Source organism: Diadema antillarum, unplaced genomic scaffold (genome assembly GCF_040938485.1).
Source record: "Diadema antillarum isolate AM-2024a unplaced genomic scaffold, OU_Dant_1.0 scf00000138, whole genome shotgun sequence".
Taxonomy (NCBI): domain Eukaryota; kingdom Metazoa; phylum Echinodermata; class Echinoidea; order Diadematoida; family Diadematidae; genus Diadema; species Diadema antillarum.
This window is the reverse complement of record NW_027271027.1, coordinates 866,401-893,128: the sequence shown is the minus strand read 5'-3', so window position 1 is coordinate 893,128 and position 26,728 is coordinate 866,401. Positions and strand designations below refer to the sequence as shown.

The following is a 26,728-nucleotide window of genomic DNA, read 5'->3' as shown; positions in this document are numbered from 1 at the left end:
TGATTTCCTAGGTTTCACATGAGACATAAAATATAAATACATTGAGAGTCATCTTTCTTCTGATAGGTCTGGGGAGAGAGAAAAAAAGAATCAGACTTTGGCACACTCTGGTTGTTTCGAGACACATCATGACATGCATCTTGATGGAAGTATGCACTTTGCGGCTTGTGATTCATCACCAATAATTCAATTTTCACTTCCCACATTCCTGTAGGCAGCATAGGTATAAAGCACAATTAACTCATAAACATCGTGGATTAACAATGAGACACAAAACAATCATTTCAGCTTTTACTCATAGAAATGTGTCAGAATGGAGGATTCAGGCCATGATAAAAAGGTTAAAACAACTCTTGACTTCACAGGCCCGAAATACCTCTGAAAATGGAAGTTCATAGGAGGATCTAAAGAATTTAAAGTTTCATAAATCATATCCCTCTCCACTGCCCCAACGAACAACTCCACTGCAAAACCATCATTCCTCCCTACAGCATGTGAGGTGTATGATACCGAGGTCTTCATGATAGTGATGGGTTGCAGGAAAATTGATGAAAACAGAGAAAACAGGGAGGCAGTAGAGGAGGTGGAAGAAAGGGTGGCAGGGACATAGGAGGGAAAGAGAGGAGAGGGGAGGAGGATGAGGAAGGGGGAAGAGGGGAGCAGGAGGAAGAAGGGGAGAAGGATGATATAAGGGAGAGGAGGAGGAGGAGGAAGAGGGGAGGATATGAGAAAAAGAAGTGGAGGAGGAGGAAGAAGGGGAAGAGGTCACTAGAGGAAGGGCTTGGGATGGTTGATGACTTGCTTGTGCATGGGCGTGACCTCCACCTTGGGTTGGATGCGTACAATGGTGGCATGGGTGAGGGGAACGCCCCTCGGCTGGTTCATCAGAGTCTGGGAAAGGTTACACTGGGAGCGAGCCGCCGTCTGGAACTTGGACTCTTTTTGGTTGGTGAAGTGGTGGGCGAACATTGCACCTGCAACAAACAATCAGAGTCACATAAAAGAATATCAGTACCTTCCATCAACTGAGACATTGTTTTAAAATTTTCAGTTTGGGGGTACAACATGAGGGTTAAAAAAAAAAAGCGAAATATCAAAATCCAATTCTAACTTGTTACTAAGAATTTTAGCATTGTGAAGAAAAACCTGAACAATATCCTCTCATAAACAAACTTCAAAGAATGTTACCAAGGGAAGGTGGCCATCAACTGCAGACCACTTACCTGCCTTTCTCCTAGTCTGTTCTATCAAGGGTTCAAGAGTTAGACAACTTTCATCCCATATTTAAGAGTTGACAATAACACACTACAAGCTTATAAGGAAGTAATGCTCTATTGCAACAGTTATTGTCATATCTACATTTACGCATGAAAAGATCGCCATGGTGCCCTACAGAGGCAATGATAGTTTTCTGGATAGCAAGGAATAATGATGATAATAAAACATAATGTTGAGGGGCTCACATTACAAATCTAGCTGTGGTGCACTATCAATGGAGTGTATATATCTATTAAAGTATTGACTTGAAATTGAACAATTCCAAGTCCTGTAATAAATTCAGCAATTAAGCTAGCACAAATGTTTCTTTCTAAACCTTTTCAAGTTATTCAGGATTGTTCATACATGAATGAAAAGGCTTATTTTGACTAGTCACTTTTGCATTGTATATACCTTGGCATACTGCAATGTTACTGCAATGTTTATGAATACAATCGGATGTAATTACATACTCAATAGCTACTTTATTTCCATTTGTCAACAAGAAATGTATAATTCTTCATGAGACAGGATTTGCAATGTTTGCACACTAAAAGAAAAAAAGAATTGCTTCCATGAAACATTATAAAGTCACACCATCACCAATACTTCTATGACACTGCATACTACCTCACGATGGAATATAGATATCCTACAAAGTATAGCTAAAGTGGAAATGTTCATGCAATTGAGTACTTGCATGAGGGCAAATTTCATTTATGAGTTTATGCATGTGGCTATGAAAATGCATTAATAATGCACAAATGTACCCCATCGTTGTTTTTGTTTTCACTTGGGGGTGGTTCCATGTAGAAAGTGTGAATGACATGAAAATTTCCACATCATGAAACAATTCTACCTGGACAGTAAACCATCATTACCCTCCTAGAAAAAATACAAAAACAATAAATAGAAATATATGTCTGTTAAGATCATTCATCAATTACCAAGGAAAATAATGACTAAACAGAAAAAGAGAGCAAGAGTTATTCCACAAAGTGAGATGCATGTACACGGCACACCATGCACACTCTTTAGATCACTGCAAACAAAAGGAAGGCAAACTATTATGAATGATCACACACAGAAATCTGGAAAAAAAAAACATTAATGGTGGACTGCTTTGCAAACAAAATTTAAAAAGAGGAGAAAAATCAGATGCATATGTAGTATCTTGTAAAAGCACATCCCCAACATTTCAAACAATCAATTTACCATATATTTTCAATGGATAACTGTTGAAAAGATATGATGAATTAATTGTTGAAATGTGAGATATACTTACGTTTGTGAGATACTGCATGGTGGCATAAATGCACAGCTCTGATGAGTTACAATATATTCTCATTCTATTACACATCTAACTCTCGCTCCACACGTAATAAAAGAAAAGAAAGAACCATTCACATACTGTGGAAAGCACACAATGCTAAAGAAACTGAAAATGCTCAGCACATCCAACAATTCAAGCTTCACATTAACTTTACATTTGGTGCAAGATATGTCTGAAATGAGATTCTTTGTATTCAAGTAGCTAAAGTTTCTCAGTATATGACAATTAATGATGATTGCAATCTTAAAATACAATATGTGGATTAATACAATATCAAAATTCTTACATAAGATTAAAGGAGACCTCCAGATGATTTCCAGAATTTTACATTTGAACAACTATAAATTAGTTATACTGAGTACAGAGTCTCAGAATTTATAGTAACTGTGATGAGGAATAAGAATGTTTTCAAAATTTATAACAGATTGCAATGAACAAGGGTGATGACATGGCAGCCTCACCATAAGAATGCACGAGTTGGGGCTCAAGGAAGCAGAACTAAAGAAGAAGGCATGCGTAGATTCTACACAGGTGAACTTGTTATTAAGCAAGCAGTATTGTAACGGAATTACACTGCTACATTTCTGAAATATGTGAGGCTCCTATGTCATCAACACTGTTCAGTGCAATTTGTTTAAGATTTTTCAGAGTATCTGTTTTCTGCTCAAGGACCACTATAAATTCCGCAAATCTATACATGGAACTGTTGATATACTACATGTCTGGAATGCCCCTTTAAATGACTGTTCTGTATTCAGCTTTAATTCTTTTTGAAGAGGTTGAAAAGGGAAATCAGTAGACTCAATCTGCATTTCTGTATTTAATTTTTTTTTTTATGTAAAACAAAAATTACCAAGTGATGGAAAACATGCAATAATCTTCTTTGCTACATGAAAAATTATCTTTAACGTTCAATTGTGCTATTCCCATCAATATAATAAATGAGATGGTAGTCACATATTCAAATTTGACGGACAGTAGCCCTCTCTCTGAAAGACCTGTAAAATTCTGACAGAATTCATCCTGTGCATTTAGTTCCAAACGAAAATAACAAACAAACTTTAATTTCCTAATAATTCTCCAATTCCTTATTTTCTCTCTGTATTGGCGGTTTTAGGTGTGTGTATGTTTGTTTGTTTGTTTTTTAATTCTCCTGCCATCTGCAGGTCAAGTTAACAAAGAAAGACTTAATTTCTTATAATGCCACATTCATGTCCAAAATAAAAGGAACTTTTTAAATAAATGAGTTAGTTTGTCACAGGAACATTTCAGTTAGCTGTACTGTTCTTTTTTTTTTTCAATGCCCCTCCCCTCCATTCATTCTTGACTTTACAACCTGAAAATGTTATGTATACCTTTTTATACGATAAGAAAACACTTGGTGGAGACTATGTCTACAAAACAAGAAAAAAAGAACTTTGCAGGAAAGGATGGTACAAGAGGCAAAGCAGAGCAAAAACATTTGCTATTTTCATGAATAACAAAGCAAATTATATGATTATGGTAAATATGTATGCTGTTCACACAGTGGAATGCCTGTGATGAGATCGAGGCACAATCAGACAATGCAATGATGGATTGGGTGTTGTATTTAGGACTAAAGCAGTGAATTCAGCATGGTGAAAGGCGTGAAAAGCAAGCAAGAAAGATAAAGCATGGTGAGAAATGCCAAGTAATCTACAAGAAAATTTATATATGTACATGTATACACTGTGAAAACATGTGTTTATGTGTCTATGTGTGTTAGAATTCAGGGATGGCTTGGTAACTGTAATAAAAAAGCAAAGAATGGATGCTTTTAATACTCCAAAAGGTTGTCAAATGATTGAATATGAAGCCAAGAATTAAAATGAGTTTTTTTTTTTTGGTGTTTGTTGTGGTATGTTGCTTTAATAAGTTTTACCCAAAGTGTACATTTTAACTCAGATTATAAATAAGAAAGAAATGGTAATGGTTGAAGGTACTCGATGTAAATAGCATTATAAATAATCATAAAAATATGTTGCATTGGTGAACTAGAACTGTAAGAGAAGCCACGCACCTCTTTGCTGGAAGCAAATATCTTATTTGCACCTTTCAAGGAAAGTAGAAAGGAATGTGCAGATAAACAGTCAGTGACAGTAAAAGGCACTTTCATATCAATATGCTACTGCTTTTTGAATTTCTAGAAGGTTGCTGCAAGAAGGTAAGCATGAAATAATGTTTTGAAATACATCACAATTCTTGCATTGTGAGGGATCATTAAAATGATTAGTAATAATTGGTTCATGTTAGAGTGGTTTTCCTGTTTGGGAATCAAAACGCTTTGGGTGCAAAGGGATGACAGGGTCAGGCTTGTATCACCGCACAGTAAGCGTGCTATGTTAGGAGTGCACCAAACTTTGGGTACCCTGCGTGCGTGTCGGTGGCGTCGGGCAGAGGTCAAAGGTCAATGTTTGCTTAGGGAGGGTGGTGATGAAAGGAGGAGGCGGTGATGCTGGGAGCTGATTTGCTTCCAGTCGGTGTGCCGTGTCCGCAGCTTGGGGCTCCTCTTCGACTTGGTCTCCGCAGACTCTGAATCATTGTCAGGAGATGAAAGGCATTGACTTGGCGGCTCCACTATGGGCAGTCCAACAAGCTTTGTCTGTTCTCCCATTGCATTCACAGAATTCTTAACATTCTTCCTAAGACTAGGAGCTACAAGATATATGTGTGGTATCTAACAACTTTGGTGCATTTCGATCTGTCTGGAAACATTGCCAGGAAAAACCATAAAGCTGGTGTGACATTTGCCAAACAAACCCCTTCCATTTATCTTTCCATGTTTTTACTCTAACTTTACAATTACCTGTGAGGAGAAAAAACGAACAAATAACTATTGCAAGAAACTATACAGCAGACCTAATCAGCTTTGTTCACCTTACTCAGATCTGTTGTAATTGTTTACTGAGTGTGCCGTCTTCAGTACACTATGTGCTCCTTTGGATGGTGCATTGTATTATCAACACAGGATTCTATTGCTGCTGCACACTCAAAAATTCAGAACAAATTCTCAAGTACCCTCTCTCACAAGACATTGTGATACAATATTCACTGGGACTTCAATGGACATAGAGAGCTAAATACATGTACATCATTCATGAGGAAATTTATTTCTATTCTGATGAAATTTCTCAAAGGTTTGTACGATTTGTAATAATTAATTGTACTTTATTAAGAGTGTGGGAGGGGACAAGAATGGAAATAAAATGAGCCAGAAATTATCACATTCTTTCAAAGTATACATTTTGCCCTTAATCAAATCCAAATTTGAATTTAAGCCAAACTACTGGAGTATCAAATGATATTTTTTTAATGTAAGAAGTGGACATCAATGGGGGGAAAATAATTCTTTGATTACATCAGCTAAGCTTAACAAAGCTTGTTTGTGCATTTGTGCTCAAAAATACCTCTTGTAAACAGCAAATATGGAGAGAACAGTCAAAATAAACTGTGATGGTTGTCACCAGCATCACATTTAAGCACAAAGTCTGTCACATGCAATAAATATTTGATACTACTGAATGAAGAAATTGTGAGAGATTCAGCATGCCCAGTGATTTCTGTGAACAGTCATTGCAAACACACTAGTAAAGCTATCAGTCAATTCAACAATAAACTTTGCATGCAATGATCACATCTAGAAATTTTGAATTGTTGCAAAAAGTGAACAAATCTCTTTGCTGATGACAAACAAATATATACAAGACTTGAACCACAATGCGCTGTAGTAAATTCTGTCCTCTAGATTTCAAAGACAAGAGAAAAGAACTCATAACATGTAAAAAACAAAGATGTGAACTCTGAGCTCATGATATGACATTTTGAAAAATCTGAGACTGAACTGAAAAAGAGGGTGGCATTTCATGAAGCGTTTTGTCAGATATTTTTTCGGACAAACTGTAATAAGCTACTAAAATCCTTGCATCTGACTGGCTGAGAGCAAATTTGTCAGACAAAATATCCGACAAAAGAATTCATGAAATGCCCCTCCCCCTGGGAAGACAAAGCATACTACAGAGCGAGCCCACTGCAGGTGACTCGATTCAAGCCAAGTCTCCAACTCACTTGCTGTTCTGATCGGTTTCTTCTTAGCCGGCTTGGTCTCCTTGGGAGCGTCCAGCCTCTGGGCCACCTGCCTGGGCTGGCGGGCCTTCTTGGCGTTGGCCTGGCCCTTGCTCTTCCGCTTCTTCTTTTCTCCGTCCTCCTTGGAGTCCGGTGCATCACACAGCCCCTTGGCGGCAGCCCTGGCCAAGACGTCGGCAGCACTCATAGCTTCATCCTTGTGTGGGGAGAGCAAGTAGAGGTTCAATCATATAACCATGAGAAGGCAGGGCCTCTGAAAATCATCCTTTAAAGGGCAACCAAGTGTTAACTAGCAATCACATCTTTAACAAAAAAAAAACCCAAAATGCGATGAAATCTGTCTTGAGACCCTATTTGACAGTCTAGGTCTTGAAAATAGTCCTCATATTTTGACAGAATGAAAGAGCTAGAATTCAGGGGAATGTCTAAAGAATTCTGGTCAAAAGAAAAAAAAAAGCATTTATCACTGGAAGTGAGTATGACTACCAAGCTACACAAAGAGTAGCAATTTGATGACATTATAACCATTTTGCATACATACAGTACATGCCAATATTCTCTACGAATAGGAAATCACATGGGTAACACATGCTTGAAGGAAAGTGTTGGTTAAAACTTTGCCCAGAATATGTATTAATTTCTCACAGATTTTAATACATGGCATAACCAGTCAGTACCAGCTAGCAATCAGTAAAGTATATCAAAACACATCAGTATTGTAGCTCTCACTGACAATAAACAAAAGAGTGAAATGATCTCATAAAAATGGAAAACCTACTCAAACAAACGGACCTGTAAAAGGCAACACTTTCTATCTGGTAGATTTTAAGATCTCTGTTATCTGATACGCTTCAACCAGGTTTTTGACCATCAAAATATTTGCATCTTTTTATTGTCTCCATGAGATAGACTTTAAAAAGCAATTATCTTGAGTTCTGTACTTAGGACTGTATCCTTCTCTTTTCATATCACAAATGGATTGTTATTTATTAGTCATTTCTGAAAAATGCATGGCATAAAACAACCAACTGAAATTTAATCCTGTGAATTCTCAGTTGGTCAAGCAAACATGTTCCTTGATCAGCTACTCATGCAGGACAGAAGGCAATGGTGTATAGTAACATGCGGCACATCTGATGTCGATTCCATTGTGTTTTGTCAATGGAGATGTGTGCAGTTGGTAACTTTCTACACCTGCCTAGATGCCTTTGGTACCTATACCTTCTGAGGAATATACCTTTTGCAGAGAATTCTCATAGCCACACTCAGGCCTCTACACTATTAATGACCTGATGAATCATAAAACAGATAACAGTCGGTAAAGCTAGATATGACAGAGGGATGATCAACACTCAGTCATGAAAGGATACAGGGGTGAATAAAGCAGACACTCCACACACAAACTTACTTGAATAATGTATATTGCGATAAAAGGGTGTAATCATATCTACTGCTACTGCATGCAACATGCCACACACACAAACACAAAATGATTCAGAACTAATCACAAAGTGGTCTCCTACAGTCTGTAATCAGAATGAGGTTGTTTCAAGTTTCAAAATTGGCACATTCATCTATTTTCAAGTCTGATTCTGACAAATACCAGAAAAGATACTTGATTGTAGAAATGTGTCTTTAGGAATACATTGTCTTCATATATTACAGGGCTACACACTAACCCATATTTTCTACTGGTCCAACCTGTCCATCAGAGCAGTAGGTACCCAGTTTTTCCACTTTTTACTGGTCCATTCCTGGAACACTTACTGGTCCAACAGTGATTTTTACTGCTCAGGGACCATTGGACCAGTGCCAGTGTGCAGCGTTGTATATTATGATAGTCTACACTTTGCTCCACATTAACAAAAACTTTGTCCAAAAATCTTAATGAGATGTCTGGATATATTCCCTAATGGACATAGCCACATGAACCCTGAGGAAATGTTTTAGGGAACTGACAATCTGATGTTAGATTACCTGTTTTCATGAAATCACATATAAAGCTTCTACACTACTGGGTGAGTGAATGGGACTACATAAGGTGCATTATGGCTAATCATACACATTTGAGAGAGCATGTGTAATTAGCATGTTGCTCTGAATATAAACTGTTCTAGGAATAGAAAGACACATTTATGAAATCTTACACAGCATAAATTAATTCAGATTAGAGTAAGAGTAAGACCCTGTTTACAGTAGTGAAAAGGCTGGGATTGGCCAGGGCTGAGCCCAGCTTTCCTTTCACTGTAAACGCGCAAAAGGCCAAATGTGGTACCAAAAACGGCCGTGCATTTGGCCAAGCTCTGGAGGTAGTCTCGGCCCTGCCTTTTCGCACTGTAAACGCAAACTGGGCCAAATGCGGTACCAAATTGCGACCGGCGCGCTCCCAGTAATAATCGTTTGTTTACAAGCAGAGCGCCACTACGACAAAATATTTAAAGGTTTGAGTTAAAAGCCCAGGCCAAGCCCTCCAATGTAAACGGACAGAATTGCGGGGCCAAGTACCGCAATTGAGGCCAGGCTCAGCCTGGGCTCGGCCCAGGCTCGGCCCAGCCCTTCAGTGTAAACGGGGTCTAAGACACACATGCAAGTGATGCTAACACAATAGAAACAAATCAAGAGACTGAAAACTGCTAGGGTCTGACAACAATGATATCAAACTAATCCTGGTGCCAGGATAGACGGGCAAAGACTGCTACAGCTGTAGAATGTGTTCTCTGGAATGACACAGGTATTGGGTACACAATGGCCAATGAAGGGGCCTAGAACATTCACACACAGAAAGATCGCGGTCAAAAACATGTCTTGCAGACGGCACTCCAGAGGTGTCTCTTCAGGAGTTCTTCACACCAACAACAAGTTCGCACACTTTGCAAAGATGCCACATATAGGCGATATCAAGCCTACACACTCAAGTCAGTTACAGACATCTGCCAAAAACAGCTATTCGGTGCACTACATTCGCATCAGTACATATAGAGTTCTGTTTGACACAGTGTGTGCGCCAGGACGGGACAGAAAGGTAATGCCAAGTGTGCCATTGTGACTTTGTTCTGCCTCGCGTGTCAAGTAAGCATCCACAACAAACTTACATCAGTGGTGTCCGGTGACTCAATGTTGATTGGGGACGCACAATCCCGAAATTTCTTTCAAGGGGAACGCAGAGACTTGCAATGTCATTATTATGATAAATCCCAAATCAAAGCCATGGCAAATTTTAGGCAACTGAACTGCATCTCCCACCAAAACCAAATAAAGGAAAAACTTATAAAATTACATCCACATCTTCATTAGATATTTGAAAAGAAAAGAAAAAAAGGAAAGCTGCAATATCCATAGCTGCTTTGCTTGTGTGAGATGTTACAGACATTCATCAATATAGATGATTAACAAACATGAATTCATTTCCTCAAAAAAGAGAGTAGCTCTCCAACTCAGGAAAGGGGAATTAGATTTAAAATAACGCTCTTAACGCATTGTAACGATCACATTTGAAAAGGCATGAAAAGCAATTTATTTTTCCTAATATCTAGCATGAAGATGTGAATGTAAGAAGGATATCAAAGAAATACCAAAAATATATTTGAACAGACACAAGTCTATTTTTCTCTTGCAATGAAAATTTAACATATTAATCACAGGCAAAATGGAAGATAAAGAGAAAGAAATGAAATTTGTTAGAAAAATTAAATGACATTATCAAGGCAGTCACAAAAATATTTTTCCTTTGCACTGAAAAATTCTCACATGATGTTAGTCAGATGTAACAGGGAAGATAAAGAGAAAAATATGAAACATGGATAAAATATCAAATGACATTACTGAGGCAGCAGAAATATCATATCAGGACAGAAAATCTTTAATTTATTGGTGATTTACATGTATATGTCTTTGACACTATTCAACTTTAAAACTACTCAAATATAAAAAGAAACAACAACTACAACAACACCAAAATTCCCTAACAGAAAGGTCAACTCATGGAATGAATGAAAGTAGAAGGGAGCCCTCTGTTGTTCAGTTCACTCACCTCTCTGCTGAGGATGGCCACAAAGCAGCCACCCATGGTGTGACTGGGGTCCATGCGGAGGAACTTCCCAGAGCTCTGCTGCTCCAGATCCTGGGGTGTCAGGGGAAGGACAGGGGGCACCGGACGGTAAGGGTTGTTCCTGGCATTCATCCTGGAGTTGGTGAACTCGGCCGACCTGGCCACCACGTTCTCATTCTCCTCCTTCAGGATGGATGTCGTGGCGTAGATCACCGCCTGTACCCTGTAAACTGTGGGACAGAGTTTATATTGAATTGTTATTAACATTCCAAAATGGATTTAAGATTCAAAATATTCTTGCTCATTTCTTGTTCTTCCATAATAAGTGTTACTAGTCGTTTGTTGTGCACATAATGATACCTTCTCTTCCTATCACGACATTTGACAACTTTATCTGGTTTGTTGTAGCAAATATGTGCTCTATTCCCCTTGATCTCTAAATTTTGTTGTAACAAAAGTTACGCTCTAGTCCATTTTTTCCTATTCTTATTTTTAGTTCTTCTACCGAGGCGGATGGTGGAGTGAGGCAAATCTAATTTGGGAAACCATCTATTCTTTCTCACTCTGTTGGTTAATTCCATGGGTCGTAAAATGGCTATTTAGAGTAGCATAAAAGAAGTATTAAAAATAAATTGATATGTGATACTATCGATTCTATTTGATAAGCATTTGACTTAAATTACTAACAATGCCAACACAACACAACAAATTGTATATAATGCAACAGGTGGGAGCACTGGACAAAAACTGCATTGTACTGGAAGTAGCTAAGAGAGTAACTGTAACCGCAACAAGCTCTAATAGTAACAGGAGAAGTAAGAGATTTACATTTGTTATAGGTATGTGTAGATGGAAGAAGAGATAATTATTGTCACACGCACAAACTCACATTTGAGTGCATGCTTCATGAGATCCATGTGTTGTTGTACTAAGTTATCAATCTTGTCTGTGTCCACTCCATCCTGAGACAACTCTCGAAGAATACTGGGATCTGAATGAACATGAAACATACAAAAATATAGTCAACAATACATAACTAAGATTTGCCATAAGTTAGCTCTGTTGTTATATTTTTGTCGCAAAAGGTAAGTGTGACACTAACAACAGTCAAAGAGAGGAATAGAAAAGAGCTATCGTCTTGACAACAGCCTTCTCCTCTTTCTAGTCAGGTGTGATGGGGCAAGAAAAGAAATCATTGGAAAATTACAAATGCTTTAAACGCCTGGGTCTGAATAACAGCATTCAGATTAGATTTAATGCCCAGTTTCTGGCCATGTGTGAATGAAACTACAACAGAAATTAACAGAAAATAACCAGTGTCTTAAGACTGGTGTTGATAACAATATGATGTCTAACATTCAATTCCTGATTTCTGGCCATGTGTGGATGGGGCTTGAAAGGAAATACGCAGGATATGATAGAAGACTTAACATCCCTATCATGCTCGTATCAAGATTTGAATTCAATTCTCTGCTCCCCTGGTCACATGTGAATGGGGCTGCAGAGAAGACTAGCCAGCTAAAACTTACCCTCTCCCTCCTGGAGTATGTACTCCACAGGATTGGTGACCCCTGACCTCGAGTCCCTGGGTGTGACCAGGACCACTTTGACTCCCTTGTACTTTGTGTCATTGGGCTGCACTGACAAGAAGTCCTCTCGCACAAACTTGACATCTGTACAAATTACAGAGTTAAGGCTACCATGGAATACATGTATGTACTTGTGTATGTGTGTATGCATGCTAAGTTTGTCAGGCAGCCTAAAACTGACTGCAAGCTCTGTTCAAACATTATTCTAATACATGAATGTGCATCAAACAGAATAAGCAATAAGTACCTACAATTTAAATAGTCATGAACATTTTATGCAAAACAAAACCTGAGCTTTTGGGACTAGAAGTTCAGCAATTCCTTTTAAAGACCTTAGTGACCTGGGGTACTTTTAGCAGCAAACCTTTTCTCTTTTCTTTTTTACAGATTGGTAAAGGATACTGTGCACTCCTAGTCTCCCCATCCTAGACTCCAACATTTCTAGGTGATCATCATCCTTAATACCGAAGGCATATATGGTACAGTTGTCCTGATTGGTCAGCGTGGCTAGGTGGGCCGTACTCCAGCCATTCCCGACGTTTGTATGAATGATATCATCTCCTTCGTTCAGCATGGCCTTCACAGAGTGTGGACCAAGGCAGCAAGTTTTATCCTGCAATAAGATAAGGGATCAAGGGTGAAGAGGGGTTCAGGGATGAGTCATGTCAATATTTTACACACACTTATCAAAATACAATCTCAGCATTGACTTCATTATCTGCTGATTGTAGGTGACACTATGTGAGACTCTATCAACCCCGTTCACAAACACATTGGTCCAATGGTCTCACATTAATGGTTATGCCAGGGCTCATTTGCAGGACGTCACTAAATCTGTCATATTTCATCTAAAAACATTTGAGAAAAGTTCTTTTTTAATATTCTGTGAATTTTCTTTGAAACCTACAGCCATCTTGTATTCACCCAAATACATCTTGAGCCTGCATATACTGTAGTAACATGTCAATAGGATCATTACTCTTAGAGTACAGCAACACATGGACTATAAAAAGACACATAGCCAGGTTGATTTCATCCATGAAGATTCTGTGATTTTCCTTTCTCTGATTCTAATGGGTTGAAACTTTCAACACATCGGTTTGAAGTTATTTCAAGCAAGTAGAATAAATACCACGAGGACAAAATACCACACTGAAATTTGAAGGACATGTAGAGTGATCTCACGACGACATATCACTAGGAAAAAGTGACATACAGGCAGCCTTTCATTCAGGACAGAGCCGAACTGCCACAACCAACTTGCAGACACAATAAGAATATCATAGACGATGACATTGGTGTGTACTTCAGAATATTCTGCTGACTGGTGATGGAGCAGGTGCTTGCCATTGTGACTGTTTATTGAAGTTTTGGCATCAGATGGGGGGAAACAAATGCTTAATTAGCCTTTTTCAATGAATCTCATGCTGCTGTTAGCACAGACGGTCGTGAAAAAGAGAACCAAACCTGAGCATGTTTGCACGAGTCTTTTAAGATCTGCCTTTGTGATTATTACATACATGTATGAGCCAGAAGAAAGCTAGACCACTAAACTGCTAAATTCACCCATTGGCAGTCAGTGCAAAATGAATATGCATAAGCTTCCTTGCACAGAGCTCTCCTATTCAGATGTGATTTTTACTACTATTATGCCAGCAATGCAGTTTGGTAATTCAAAGGCATTAAGTTTATAGTTTGAAGGGGCCTCCAAAGGCCCTCTTGCTGGGGCTTGCCTCTGGCTAGTGGCACGTGACAACATTCTGCTTGTTTCTCTTGCAGTTGGCATAGTGTATGTCAGGACCAGTGACAAGGTCTTTGATACTAGCTAATGCTCATCTACAGTCAGTTGTACACTAAGAGCACAATGTCACACTATCCCGAATCCTCAACTACAGCTGGACAGTCTCAATTAAAACAGAACAATGCTGGAATGTCCTTTTTACCAATACAGAGTGGGAAATATTGGATGCGGTTGATGAGGCATGATCTCTGGGGACTGCTTACAGATTCACCAAGTATGCCTTTCTTTCATGCCAAAATAACATATTACCTGCAGACAGGGAATTCCTACTTCATTTAATCAAGTGGTTTCTAGCATCAAAACATGATACTAGTCACAGGAAACAAGGTGCATGAAAGCCATGAAACTGGGTATGCATAAACTGGAAGAACACTGTTTATGAGATGCCTGTAATCTCAAAGTGTAAATGAAAATTGTTTAATTTTGCTGAGAACTTTTTTGTTGTTGTTGTTGACACAATACACAGTCATTCAATGTGTCAAGAGTCATATAATGTGTAATATGCATGACAATCACTGGTGCTATGAGCAACTTTAGTATATTACATACAGTATCTCCGTGATGTGTTTGATGACAATTAGTTAAAACAGAGACAGAATCTATTACGAGCCCAGGTTCATCTGTCAGCATGATTTCAAGTGATTTGAAACGTCTTATATTTCTAGAGACCGATTATTGTGTTCCATCTGTAAAAGTCACATGTTGTATGCACTTAAGTTTAATGATCTCAAACAAAGTTAACAGCTGATACATGCAATTTAAACATTCTTGTAATCCCTCAAGAGCAAAATGCATGTTGGCACATACCTGTATCATACACCCGAGAGTGCACAAAGTTCACATTATACTGTACTGCTTGATATGTGATCGTAAATCATTGTCTACTTAATTTAAAAGCTGCTGTATTGTGCCGATTGAACATACGTGTTCACATTTGAGTAAATCAACAATCAAAATAATCCTAATGCCAGTTATGATAAGTTTATCTACTAGCTTTAAAAAAAAAAGAATAGTTGTCAGGAAAAACAAATAAAGCATCTTGGCACTTGATTTATGAAGCTCTGCAACACATTAGGGGCTGAATATGGAAATGGAAGTGAATCAACTGTCTTGCCACGGCACACTGCACAGTGATAACTGAGAAATTTTCTAATACTGTAAAGCAAGATGTTTTCCAAGCATGAAATTTTCGCGAAATGGAGCCAACAGCCTTTTTTTCGCAGAATGAAATTTTCGCAAATTGCCACATGGCATTCAATGCATGTAGTGTTGACAAGAACTTTCGTGTGTATTCTTATTTTGCGAATCTTGGCTCTCATGAAATTCCCGAAATTAAAATGCACGAGAACATGGTTCTACAGTATTTGCTTTGCTAACATATAAGTTGAGTTGCACAGCACTTTTAACCATATCACTGCAGGCATGTCATTTTACAGACAGGAAGATGACCAAAGGGTAATGCATTCCACAAATCAACTTGGAGATTATTACACATCAATCCAGAGTGGGAAACTGAGTGACCTTCATACTGATTTCCAATGACGTTAATAAGCACAGATCTGATGTAATTGGTGACTCTTTCTCTCCAAATGAAGCCTATTATCAACACCATTCCAGAGTGTGAGATATGCATCTACTGTTCACCGAGACATTATTGATTGTGGACAAGAATTGGAAAGAACGGCAGGTGTGGTGGTGCGGGTGCACCCTCTGAGAAGTGTGAACGGAGTCATGGAGAGTGTCTGTTCAAACAGGTACACCAACGTTCTGCACATCATCATGGGAGAGGACAAAGTATTGCGCTAACTTTATGGAACTGACTCTTCTACGTGCACAAATATCGCATGGCTCGCTACGTAAGAAACTTTGGAAGTTGCATAGCAACATTCGATTTTGCCAGCATATTCTTGCCACAAAAGCACCTGTGCTGTTTTGTTGACCAAAATGTGTTTAACAGAGATAAAGTCTCAATTTGATCTGCATGATTAAATACTTTCATATAATGAATTCAAATGTAACATGGGGAGCTACATGTAATGTAAACCATTTACTTCCAAGACAAAAGCAGAGAACTGTTACTGGAAATGTAGGGCAATTTGTTAATCAGTAGCAATAAAAACAATTCGGCAGACAAATTTCATCAATTTGAATAAAAGCAAAGAATGTAATGATGTTATTGCAGTGCATTAACCCATTGAGGACGAGTCCCGAGTATACTCGGGCAGGTGTCTACGGGAAATGCGTGTTGGAGCAAAATTAGCCCATCCTCAATGAGTTAACAGATATTGGCACATGTATCATGGATGCTGTGGGATGAACAGCAACCAGTTCAATCTTTGGTTCAGACCTGAACTGATTAGACACAGGCTGCATTGTCATGCTGGTATCACAGCTCATAAAGAATAGGATTGCATGGCTGACATACCTGTATGACTAGTTTTGACGATCGGACGAGTTCAGAGTCTTGAATCTCTTCTCTGGCCTGTGCTGAGAAGATGAGCACATTGGGGCAGTGGATATCGATGGTGAAGGAGTGGCTATCTACCAGTCTGTCCACCGACATTACTAATTGGAAGCCCTCTTCTTTCAATTTCTCTGTAGCATCTTGAACACTGGAGATATCAAAATGTGATTCACATTAGATACAAAGTAAATGATTTTACACAGTAAATTACGTAAACAAAATTACGTTCTTCTGACATTCTCTTTACGAAAAGACACTCTCTCTTTATCTGCTAATATACAATGTACACTGATCAAAAAATATTTACAAAGCTGACGCAAAGTTATATCCATTGGTTTGGTATGTGGCATCCTGGTTGCAGTATATGGAGAAATACTCTACTGAATATGGGTAGATTGGATGATTTTTATGCTATTTAGGAAGCACTGAAAGACTTTGTCCACATTCTGTCTGACATGATCTACAGTATGTGTACACTATGAATGGAACTGAGTAATCTGCTTCTGAGCACACATCCGTTCATTAGTCAGCGAATATATCTGCATCATAAATGAGCTATACTATTATTGATATGATTCTGAAATGTTGCACTGCTTTCTGCACTAATAACCGTATCAACTAAAGCAGAATTAATTAAACAAACAAAAAAATTAATGATTTCTGAACAGAATATAAACACATTGGTTATCAATGCAAGTGAATCTGCAGACGCAGGCACACAAACATAAAGATATAAAAACAGTCTGACCTCAATTATCTGGTAATCTCTTCTCATGACTTTTCTATCATCCAGATGTGTACACGCAGAGAAGACAGAAAAAAAAAAGTGAATTCAAACTCAATTAAAACTCCTACAAAACTCACATGATTCACCTGTATTGAACCCAACCGAAACATGCTACGAATTTGACACTAAAATTTGTTAATTTCCATTAAAAAAAAAATGACTATAATTTCAAGTAGGCTAGTATAGATTACACCACTGTCGTGACGTACACTACCTAAATATTTAGCTACCACTGGGTCGGCAGCTACATGTTCACTGTACATGTACACAAACACTGTTTCTCCCATATCTCGCCAAACTGCTAATCCGGACAGGCACTGCTCCCGACGTGGCCGGATAACAGAGGTCGGACTGTGCAAGAAAGAGATTAGTTATTCACTCACATTAATTGAACATGTTTGAAAGGGAGAAGGAAGGAGTATTTTGTTTCTCCAGCTACGTACCTTATAGTGAGTTGATTGACCCAGGTATAGCAAGGCATCTGTGAGCCGATCCTCTCCCTCTCCCTTACGGTGGCCGGTAGGAGGTTCTCGATGCTGGAGGCCTGGTACTTGATACGGTTCCTGGCCAAGGCGGCATTCAGCTTGGTGGTGTGGCTCACCAGCTCCTCCTCCACCTCCTGGATGTATGGGATGCAGGTGTCCGGCTGGCGGCGGGCACGCCTGGAAAACTTACGGGCGATCATGTCGCACAGAATCACCATGATAATGCTGTGGTTCTCCCCCGCCTAAAGCAAGTGGAGAAATTGAGGAACGTTCCAGAAGATTAAACAGATGGGATTAAATCCAAGAACAATAATGTAACAGGTTCTTCAAAACTTCCGTGATAACAAAGCATTACAGTTAGATAACAGTTATTCTGCAAAACAGTTGAAAATTCTGAATCAAAAAATGAAAAATAATTTAAAAAAAAATTACTGGACAAATTGCAAAACCAAAATAAAACAATGTAAGAATAATAGTATACATTTGAAAGAGAACTCCTCAAAGATTTCAAAATGCATCTCTTTTGCATTTCACCTGGCACTTAATTAGCAAACAAGGGTTTTGCAGATGTGTTTATATTCCACTTCACCTGCCAAGTCGCAATATATCTATAAACTGTGGAAATAATGTCTAATGTATTTATATGCCATGGTTACCAGCCTCCCGTTTGTAATATTTCTAATGATGGTGGAAACCACGTTTGACGTAGTCATACTATAATTTGTGAGTTTCTCCTCTGCAATATTTTGTTACTGACTGAGGAAAGCATTATATGGTTGTATCGACATGTACTCCCACAGTTATTAGCCCAATGACAAATGAATAAAGTCATTATGGACAATTTATTGTCTCCACACATTTCTCATGAAACAAATCTAGTGAATCTCTATACACATGTACTGTACATCATCCTAATATATGTCAGGCCAACAGTGTTGCTTTCATGTTGTTGAAAGTAGCCTAGCCTCAAGAAGTCTCTTCCACACAGGTTATATGACAATACCTCACAAGCAAATAAAAATGACACATATGATACCCTTTGGATTTCAGTTAATGTTGCCTGTTACATAGGTTCATATTTGCAGTTACTTATTGGAGCACATGGATAGGAAACAATTATCCTTTCTCACAGACCTAATTTTCTGAGTACAAATAAAAAATGCAGCAAATCTTTGGTGAACAATTCCATGCTAATCTTCATGTATAATAAAAGTAAAAAAAAAATAATAAAAGTAAACAGTTATCTGTGTGTCTTCTCTTCTGAGCTATGATTGAGAAACACAAACATTATTATGCCTTTTCTTTCAATGCCTTTCATTTCCCTGACAGTATGCTACGACTGGTCTGTACTTAACATCACTGCAAGTTCCTTTCTGATGTTATTATATTGATGAATTGATGGTAATTCATCAATTTTCTTGTGAATGGCTTGAAGAAATAAAATTTCTGATGCAATTCACATGAAAAAATGAAGAAAATCTCCATTCATATGTCACTAGCTAGAAAAGATTAACAAAATATATATTATAACATGCAATCTTTAAATCCAAAGAGAAAAATGTAGTTAAAGATATGTAAAATTTTAGCTACTGATGGAACAGTAAGAAAGTGATGACAAATGAGTTCTGTTGAGACATTCCATCCAGTCCTGTAAGGATAAAATGGCTTTCACAAACTTCCAATTTATTGTGCACACACGCACAAACACTGTAAACTGCTCTGGATTAAAAGTCCATGACAATAATCACTATGTAACTCACCAACCTTACCTTTACTAAGAACATGAAAAGTACCACTGTACATACACAGAAGCTCACTCAAAGTTCCATGATTGCTTAGCTATATATTAGCTCAGCATGACACCCTTACTTCAAGGGACAAAATGGCACATGATTTCTGTTTATATTGCTATACTTACAACAGCATCATAGCTATAGAAGCCACTGTCCATCAGAACATCTTCTAGGAGACCTTGGTCTGGCAATGAGAGAGCAAATGAATCATACATGTACAAGTATATGTCACAAAGATGAAAGTGATGGCAAGCTGAATGATATTAATAAGGAATCACATTATTATTACTGTATATACATTTCATACTTTTTTTTTGCAATGAAATAATTAAAATAGATAAAGTGCAGGGCGCATCCTTTTTAACCCATAGGGGGAGAAATTTCAGTCCAGTGAACAGGTTTGACATTTTACAATGAACATTTTGATGATGTCTGGATGATGTGTGAGGTTAAGAGGATACTATTGATTACTAAAGCATACTTTGATTATTTTCATGCACATATTACATGTGACTGATGCCTTGTTATCTACTGAGTAATTCATTTAAGCAGTACTTGACATCAGTTTAGAAGAAGAAGAAGGGTATAAACTGTATAGAAATTGAAGTTGCATCATGCCCTTTTGTTTCTCAAATGATGACCTGTTGCCTGTTAGTTTCTCATACCTATTGAGGTTAAGTTTACTTCGATAGAATAAATGCCTGAAAGAGGCAGCATTGTGGACACCAAGCATTTGCATAATGAAGAGCCCACTGTCTCAACGCCTTCAGAATCCTTTGATAAATGAGGCTCATCCTATCAACCACACAATTTGAGCCAATTTGCGGCACAGACACAAGTGACAAGCCCACTCGATCACGTCACAGTTATCGCGTCGTTAGGGAGAGCTGACAGGAGTCGTCAATTATTCATCCTCAGAGTCTTTCATCCGGATATGGCGACCAATTAGAGCTCAATGGAGGAACATGTGTCAGCGGCACAAAACGACTCCAATAAATGTCATTTACCCATGCAAATAAAAGGAAAAAAGAACCGATCGCCACAATGTACAATAATAAATAACACATTTTAACAATGAAACTGAAAATGTCATCAGGGACAGATGCTCAATGCATCACTTTAGATATTCTCAGTCAAATTCTGATAATACACCGGTACTTAAATGCTGTGACTACAATGTGCCTTGCATTCAGCTTTAGATTTCAATGCGCAATGCACCAGATACAAAGTATTGGGGTTGTTTTTTCTTGGATTCTCATTTGATTTATGATACTGTAAGATCAAAAATATCAGCTGAAAACTGAGACCACATAAAACTGGATAGGATCAAGCATTCTTCTTGTGGCTCATGCCATCCAAAGGTTAAGTTACCCTGAATGTATCTCATAGAAGAAAAAACCTTTGCAGGTGAAGGATGAAACCTTCTAAGGATGTAACCTTTGGGAAATATGGGTGTTGCAATTTGTGTGTGTGTGTGTGTGTTTGTGTGTGTGTGTGTGTGTATAATGCGTGTGTTTTCAAACAGACCAAAAACCCCACACCTCTTTTGTGGCCTGTTTTGCACCCTCCTACCCCCCCCCCCCCCACCTAAAAAAAAAAAAAGAAAAAAAAAAACACACATTTTATACACACGCATACATAGATACAGGTGTACAAATGTATGCAGTGGTTATACCATCAGCTAAAATATGATTTCTATACATGTAGCAGCAATCAAGTGAATAAAAGTTGTACTTCAACAAGAATTTCATGTGCATGAAACTGCAGTGAGATGCCATATCATTTAATAAATTATTATGACAGATCAGCTTCACAGTCTTCAATGCAGATAATACCAGATCTACAACAGGGCAATGTTTATCTCAAATATAGCTTTCTACTAAATTCACTGAAAAGGAATAATATGATAGCCTCTTGCCATTTTGAGTAGCATTCATTGCATGACACATTACTGCCGTTACTTGGCAACCTAGCTAACAACGCTGAAGAGTCAAAGTGTAGGATAAATAGCAAGCAGTCATGACTCAGCTGATCAATGTTTTTGCATTCTCTACATGGTGCACAGCAAAGCATTGTTAACAGGCTGAACATTTACATGTATCTGTTCAAACATTCTTGCATTACAGCTTCAATAAGCATTTATTGAATCAACTGTCTCCTATCATTGTGTAACTGTTTGAGCTTCTGTCATAACACAACATTCCCTCCAGTATAAACAGGGCGAGTTCATTCAATTCATAAGATAAAGGCAACTGTCATTCAGAATGTGGAGCAAGATCCGATGGTCTGTATATACATGTACCTCGGTAATTTAAGTCCATCTAAAAAATGGAAACAAGTGGAACACTTCTCTTAATGACAGTATAACTGAGCATCATGTAATTCATCATCAGTGTTATACTGCTTTGACTTTTCAGACATGAATGATTATTAATTCTTTTACAAAAACATCTGATACTTTCATAACCTCAGCAGAACAAACTCACTGACATCATTCAAATAATCAATTTTACAATGGAAAAAAAAAAGAAGGCAAAGACAGGCAGTCGACTGAAAGTGGTCATATATCAATTGCATTTATAACAAACAAGGTTCTCACATTCGAGAAATATCACACCTCTTCTGTCTACAGAAGGCTTGCACAAAGACCTCCTTTCATCAGAAATGCTTTGAAATATATATTCATGAACTTGTTTGCCATGGCAGGGTGAGATGGGGGTTACTTGTACCTTCCCTGGAGGGTAACACAGAGGTGATACCCTAGCCTAACCCACTTGTCAAATGACAAGAATTTAGGTTACTCCTAAAAGTTCAAGTGATCTTTCCTTTCTGTCATTTCACTAAAATTTGTGAGTGCAATTGTTGACCCTTCATGGTTTTCTTGAACACTGACCTGCTGTGACAGTGCGCGGGTAATTGTACTCTGTGTAATTTGACTCTCTATGCAGCAAAGCCACCCATTACTTTGAAAACAGGATATGTTTGAAAGTATGATGAGGATTACAATTCAACAATTATTTAGGTCTACAATTCTGGCATACTTTGCTCATAGTGATTTTTCTATTTGAACCAATTATGTTGAACAAGTATCAGTCGATTCTTTTGCATATAGACTGCCTACATTTCACTTTTCATTAAATTGTATGAACACTTTGCATATAATGGACTGTATGGATGCTGTACATCATTCTACCCCACTAACAATTATCTGCAAAATTCAATACAACAGCTTTGTAACAAACTCAATGCCCTGTTAAAGAAGACTGCAGATGAAGCACTAGAAAACAGCATGTTTTCTGAAGCTATGCTGAAAGAAGAATATTGAAGTCCCTCTGAATTTTAAAAGACAGTGTGTGTTCACTGCTTCCAAATGAGGTGTTGTAGAGGGATTCACACCTTTAGTTTACTTTTCTCTTCACTTCTTACCTACAACCCAACATTGCTTCCATATGATGCCTTTTTCTTTACACTTGTGTTGCTTGCATGTTTTTTGGTTTTTGTTTGTGTGTTTTGTTAATTGTCTTGTTTGTTTGTTTGTTTGTTTGTTTTTGGTGTGTGTGTGTACACTTGTATGTTTTTGTCACCAATTTTTCCTTAGCACTCTGATACTGTCAATAGTCCATTTAATTGACTTGCAGGACAGCTATTTTTTTAATTTTTTTTTTATTTCAAACAAACAGCGTGAGTGGGCACAGAAGCACACTGCTTGAACCCTGAGCTCTGGCTACAAGTAGGAATACAGATTAGCTTATCTAAATTGCGTGCCTGATCAATGTATTCACACCAACTGGTCTAAATAAAGATCTCCTGAAATTTCAACAATAACCTAGAAAATCAATAACTAAACAGAAGATTCACCATGGTGTAACCAACTAACAACAATACATGGTAAAGACATTAAAAAACTATCATGGCAGGAACTGGACTACAATGCGATGTTGCATTTTCAACTTCATTTTGGGAATTTATAAGTACATTTTATCTGGTATTAATCAATGTTTTCACAAGAGTGTGTGACTGGTCAGAGAGCATTGTGTGTGTGACACATGGCAGTGGCTGTGGGTTGAACAAAATGCAATGCCCTTAATACCACTAACGCTCACAATCCTTATATTCCTATAGAGATTGGTTTAATAGTGGTTTCACTTTTTAAATTGAAATTTGACAAAGTGAATGTCATTCCACCATGTCTCTATCCCTTGGGTGCCCCAAGGTTTTTAGCATAATTGTCACTAACACGAAAGCCATCTAATTCATCATGTGTCTGTACGCGTGCTGAACTTTCTGCAATAATGTAGGGTGAGATACAGTGTAAGTACCGGTAATGCGATGCATATCACATTTACACTAATTAACAATGCTCAGCAACAGGTGATTAATGTCATGGTGTTGTGCTGTGAGTTAGTACCCTTCTAATTCATTGTATCAACTGACAGTATTGGTCCACATGTATACACTGTACATTTTGACTTCTAGGGTACATAGCAATTTCCAACACACTGTCTCCAGTGCCAAATACCTGGTATAAACTATCACAGCATCATAACATATATTGCTATCTGTAATATTCCTCACTTCTGGATGGTGTGATTGACAGGTGTGCAACAATAAAATGAGGAAGATTTTCATTTTCAATCCAAGCTCCATATATCTATTTAAAAAGTGAAGAATATGGGGTGGATGCAAGGTTGAAAGAATTATTTGCAAATTCAAGATGTATCTTGATATCAAGCTCCTTATTCTCTTTGTTTAGTTTTCTTTCTCAAGAAAGTGTCATACACTAGAAAGCTGACTCTCAGGAGGTTTTATCTGTTCGAGGAGGAAGGCGAGTCTCACTTCCCTGGCTCAAGAGAGTTTTGAGAGGTTTTTAGTTTTGTTTTTGTTTTGTTTTTCTGTGTGTGTGTGTGTGTGTGTGTGTGTGTGTGTGCACCAAAAAACAAAAACAAACAAACAAACAAAAAAACCTTCCCTCCAGTTACAGTAAAACACAAATTATTCGCGGCATGAACATTTTGAGAATTGGAGCTGACGGGCTTTCTTGCAGCATAAAATTTTCACGAATTGCCAATGGCATCCAATGCATATTGTGTAGGCAAGAACTTTCGCAAGCATTTTAATTTCGAAATTCGCGAAATTAAAATGCACGCGAACATTCCTCATTTTACAGTATTCATCTAATCTATTCACTTTACAACCATGCAGCTGAGAGTCACCAGGGAGGTGAGAGACTCTCCAGTCACCTCCCTGGAGTCACTACTGTTGCCCCATTAAACTCTGCCTCAATTCCATCATCTTCTTGGAATCAATGTTGACAGTTCTGTCTGATCACAATACAAGCTGTTCAGTCTTTTGCTATTTATATGTAACCTCCACTCCTCCCCTCTCTCACAGTCCTAGAGATAATCTCCTGACTAAACATGGCAAAGATCTGCATTGTCAGATCTGTGGAAAGCACTCAAGTCAGAGACTGCTCCTAATGTTTGGTAAAGTATCTGTCAATGAGAAGTGGAGGAAAATAAAATGACCAAGGTCTCCTTTTTGTACTCCCTGACTTACTGGCAAGGACACTACCCTAAGCGGGACTTAACCCGTTGAAGACTAGTCCCAGGTATACCTGGGCAGGTATCTATGCGTAATATAGCAAAATCAGCTTGTCCTCAACAGGTTTCAAGCATCTTCAATGCTACACTGCACTACCGGTAGTTGGAAAAGACAAAACTGTGTGGGAAATGTGCTCCATCATTACAAAAACATGATAAAGAGATATGAAATACACTGAACATTAATGCCAGCTTTAGTACTACTATGTATCTATCGATTACGCCTATAATGCATTAATTGCTTACAGTTTTCTTTACAAGCTTCATAGGACATTTCTTCACTGTGCACACAGAAAATCAAGACTTTAAAAGAATATCACTGCGATGAAAATCAATACTCACCTGGGACACTGCTTTAACAACTAACTGTAAAATGGTCTTACTATTTTTGCTTTAACAACTAAATGTAAAATGGTCTTGTTACTATTTTTGCTTTGACTTAAAAGTATCAAAATTGATCTTAGATACTTAGCTTACCTTACTAGTGAGCATACTTACATTTGAGTGTCTCAAAGGCAAGATCGTATATTTTCCTCTTGATCCTTGAATCCTTGACATTAATGACTGGGATTGTCTTCACCTGGTTTGTCTCTTTCTCACTGGTCAGTTTGTCCGACTTCGTTCCTGGTGTTAATCCATTAAAAACCAGACTGGAATAGTGGAAGATGAGGTGGCTAGTAGTCTCATTGTTATTTTCCACAGACTCGAGGCTGGCCAGAATGGCCCCATCCAGTAGGGGCCCGCTGCCCTCCATCCCTAGAGCAGAGCTGTGCCAGGAGCGTGACACCTTCTGGGGTGTGAACTGCTGCCTGTGGTGGGCCGGATATGGGAGATTCCCAAACGAGCTGCCTTTCTGGCCCAGTCGTGGACTCCACAGAGCCATGGTTATTATCTGGAGAGGGGACAGAGCTGATATTTACACAGTCAATGTTTGAGCTTGCTATCTTCCCCAGAACCGGCAGAGAAGACGGGCTAAAGAGTGAAGGCAGTGGTATGTTCGGCGGGAGCTACAGGCTGTAGGGGATGGATGAACGTCTCAAATGTTTGCTCACAGTTTCACAACAGTCCACATGTTGAGTGTATGCCAAGCGGAGAGCACAAACATATTTCAGTCTTTGCTCCATAAAGTCAACTGATTAGTTGATAACTGCCGAGCTCTCATTGGCTGATATAGCAATTGCTTCCATTACCTGTGATGTTCATCTGTGTGTTTGGGGAGCCTCTGTGTGTGCGTAAAAAATGTGTGACTCTCGGTCACAGGTACGGCTTCACTGGTTGCTATGGGATACAAAGCACTCTGCTTACAGGCAGGGGTGGAATGACCAGCTGTTGAGGAAAAGACCACAAACAGTTCTCGATGAGCCATACAAATACAGTGTAATGATATTGATCTTGTGCATGCTTTGTTAGTAGTTTCTGAAATGCTGCCATAGGGTTTTTAAATTGTCATAAATACTCAAATGTAAC

General features: G+C 38.3%; 1 protein-coding gene across 1 annotated transcript; it reads right to left on the bottom strand.

Annotated features, from left to right (window-relative positions):
* Positions 1–768: 768 nt before the first annotated feature.
* On the bottom strand, positions 769–26,219 carry LOC139721105 (putative methyltransferase NSUN7). Its single transcript, XM_071632433.1, has 10 exons — positions 25,760–26,219; positions 19,787–19,845; positions 17,827–18,110; positions 16,558–16,744; positions 12,734–12,944; positions 12,272–12,415; positions 11,632–11,733; positions 10,725–10,972; positions 6,677–6,890; positions 769–974 (listed from the first exon to the last, which is right to left on the bottom strand). Exons 1-10 carry the CDS (start codon positions 26,142–26,144, stop codon positions 769–771), a joined length of 2,040 nt encoding a protein of 679 aa, XP_071488534.1. The 5' UTR covers positions 26,145–26,219.
* Between the last annotated feature and the right edge of the window lie 509 nt (positions 26,220–26,728).

What these genes read in the sequence shown, in the direction of transcription:
- LOC139721105 (XM_071632433.1), bottom strand. Translation starts at nt 26,144, where the DNA reads ATGGCTCTGTGGAGTCCACGACTGGGCCAGAAAGGCAGCTCGTTTGGG. An exon ending in GGGGAGACTAGGAGTGCACA is followed by an intron (nt 12,416 to 12,733) that starts GTATCCTTTACC and finishes TAATTTGTACAG; the next exon opens with ATGTCAAGTTTGTGCGAGAG. An exon ending in TGGCCATCCTCAGCAGAGAG is followed by an intron (nt 6,891 to 10,724) that starts GTGAGTGAACTG and finishes TCCCCACACAAG; the next exon opens with GATGAAGCTATGAGTGCTGC.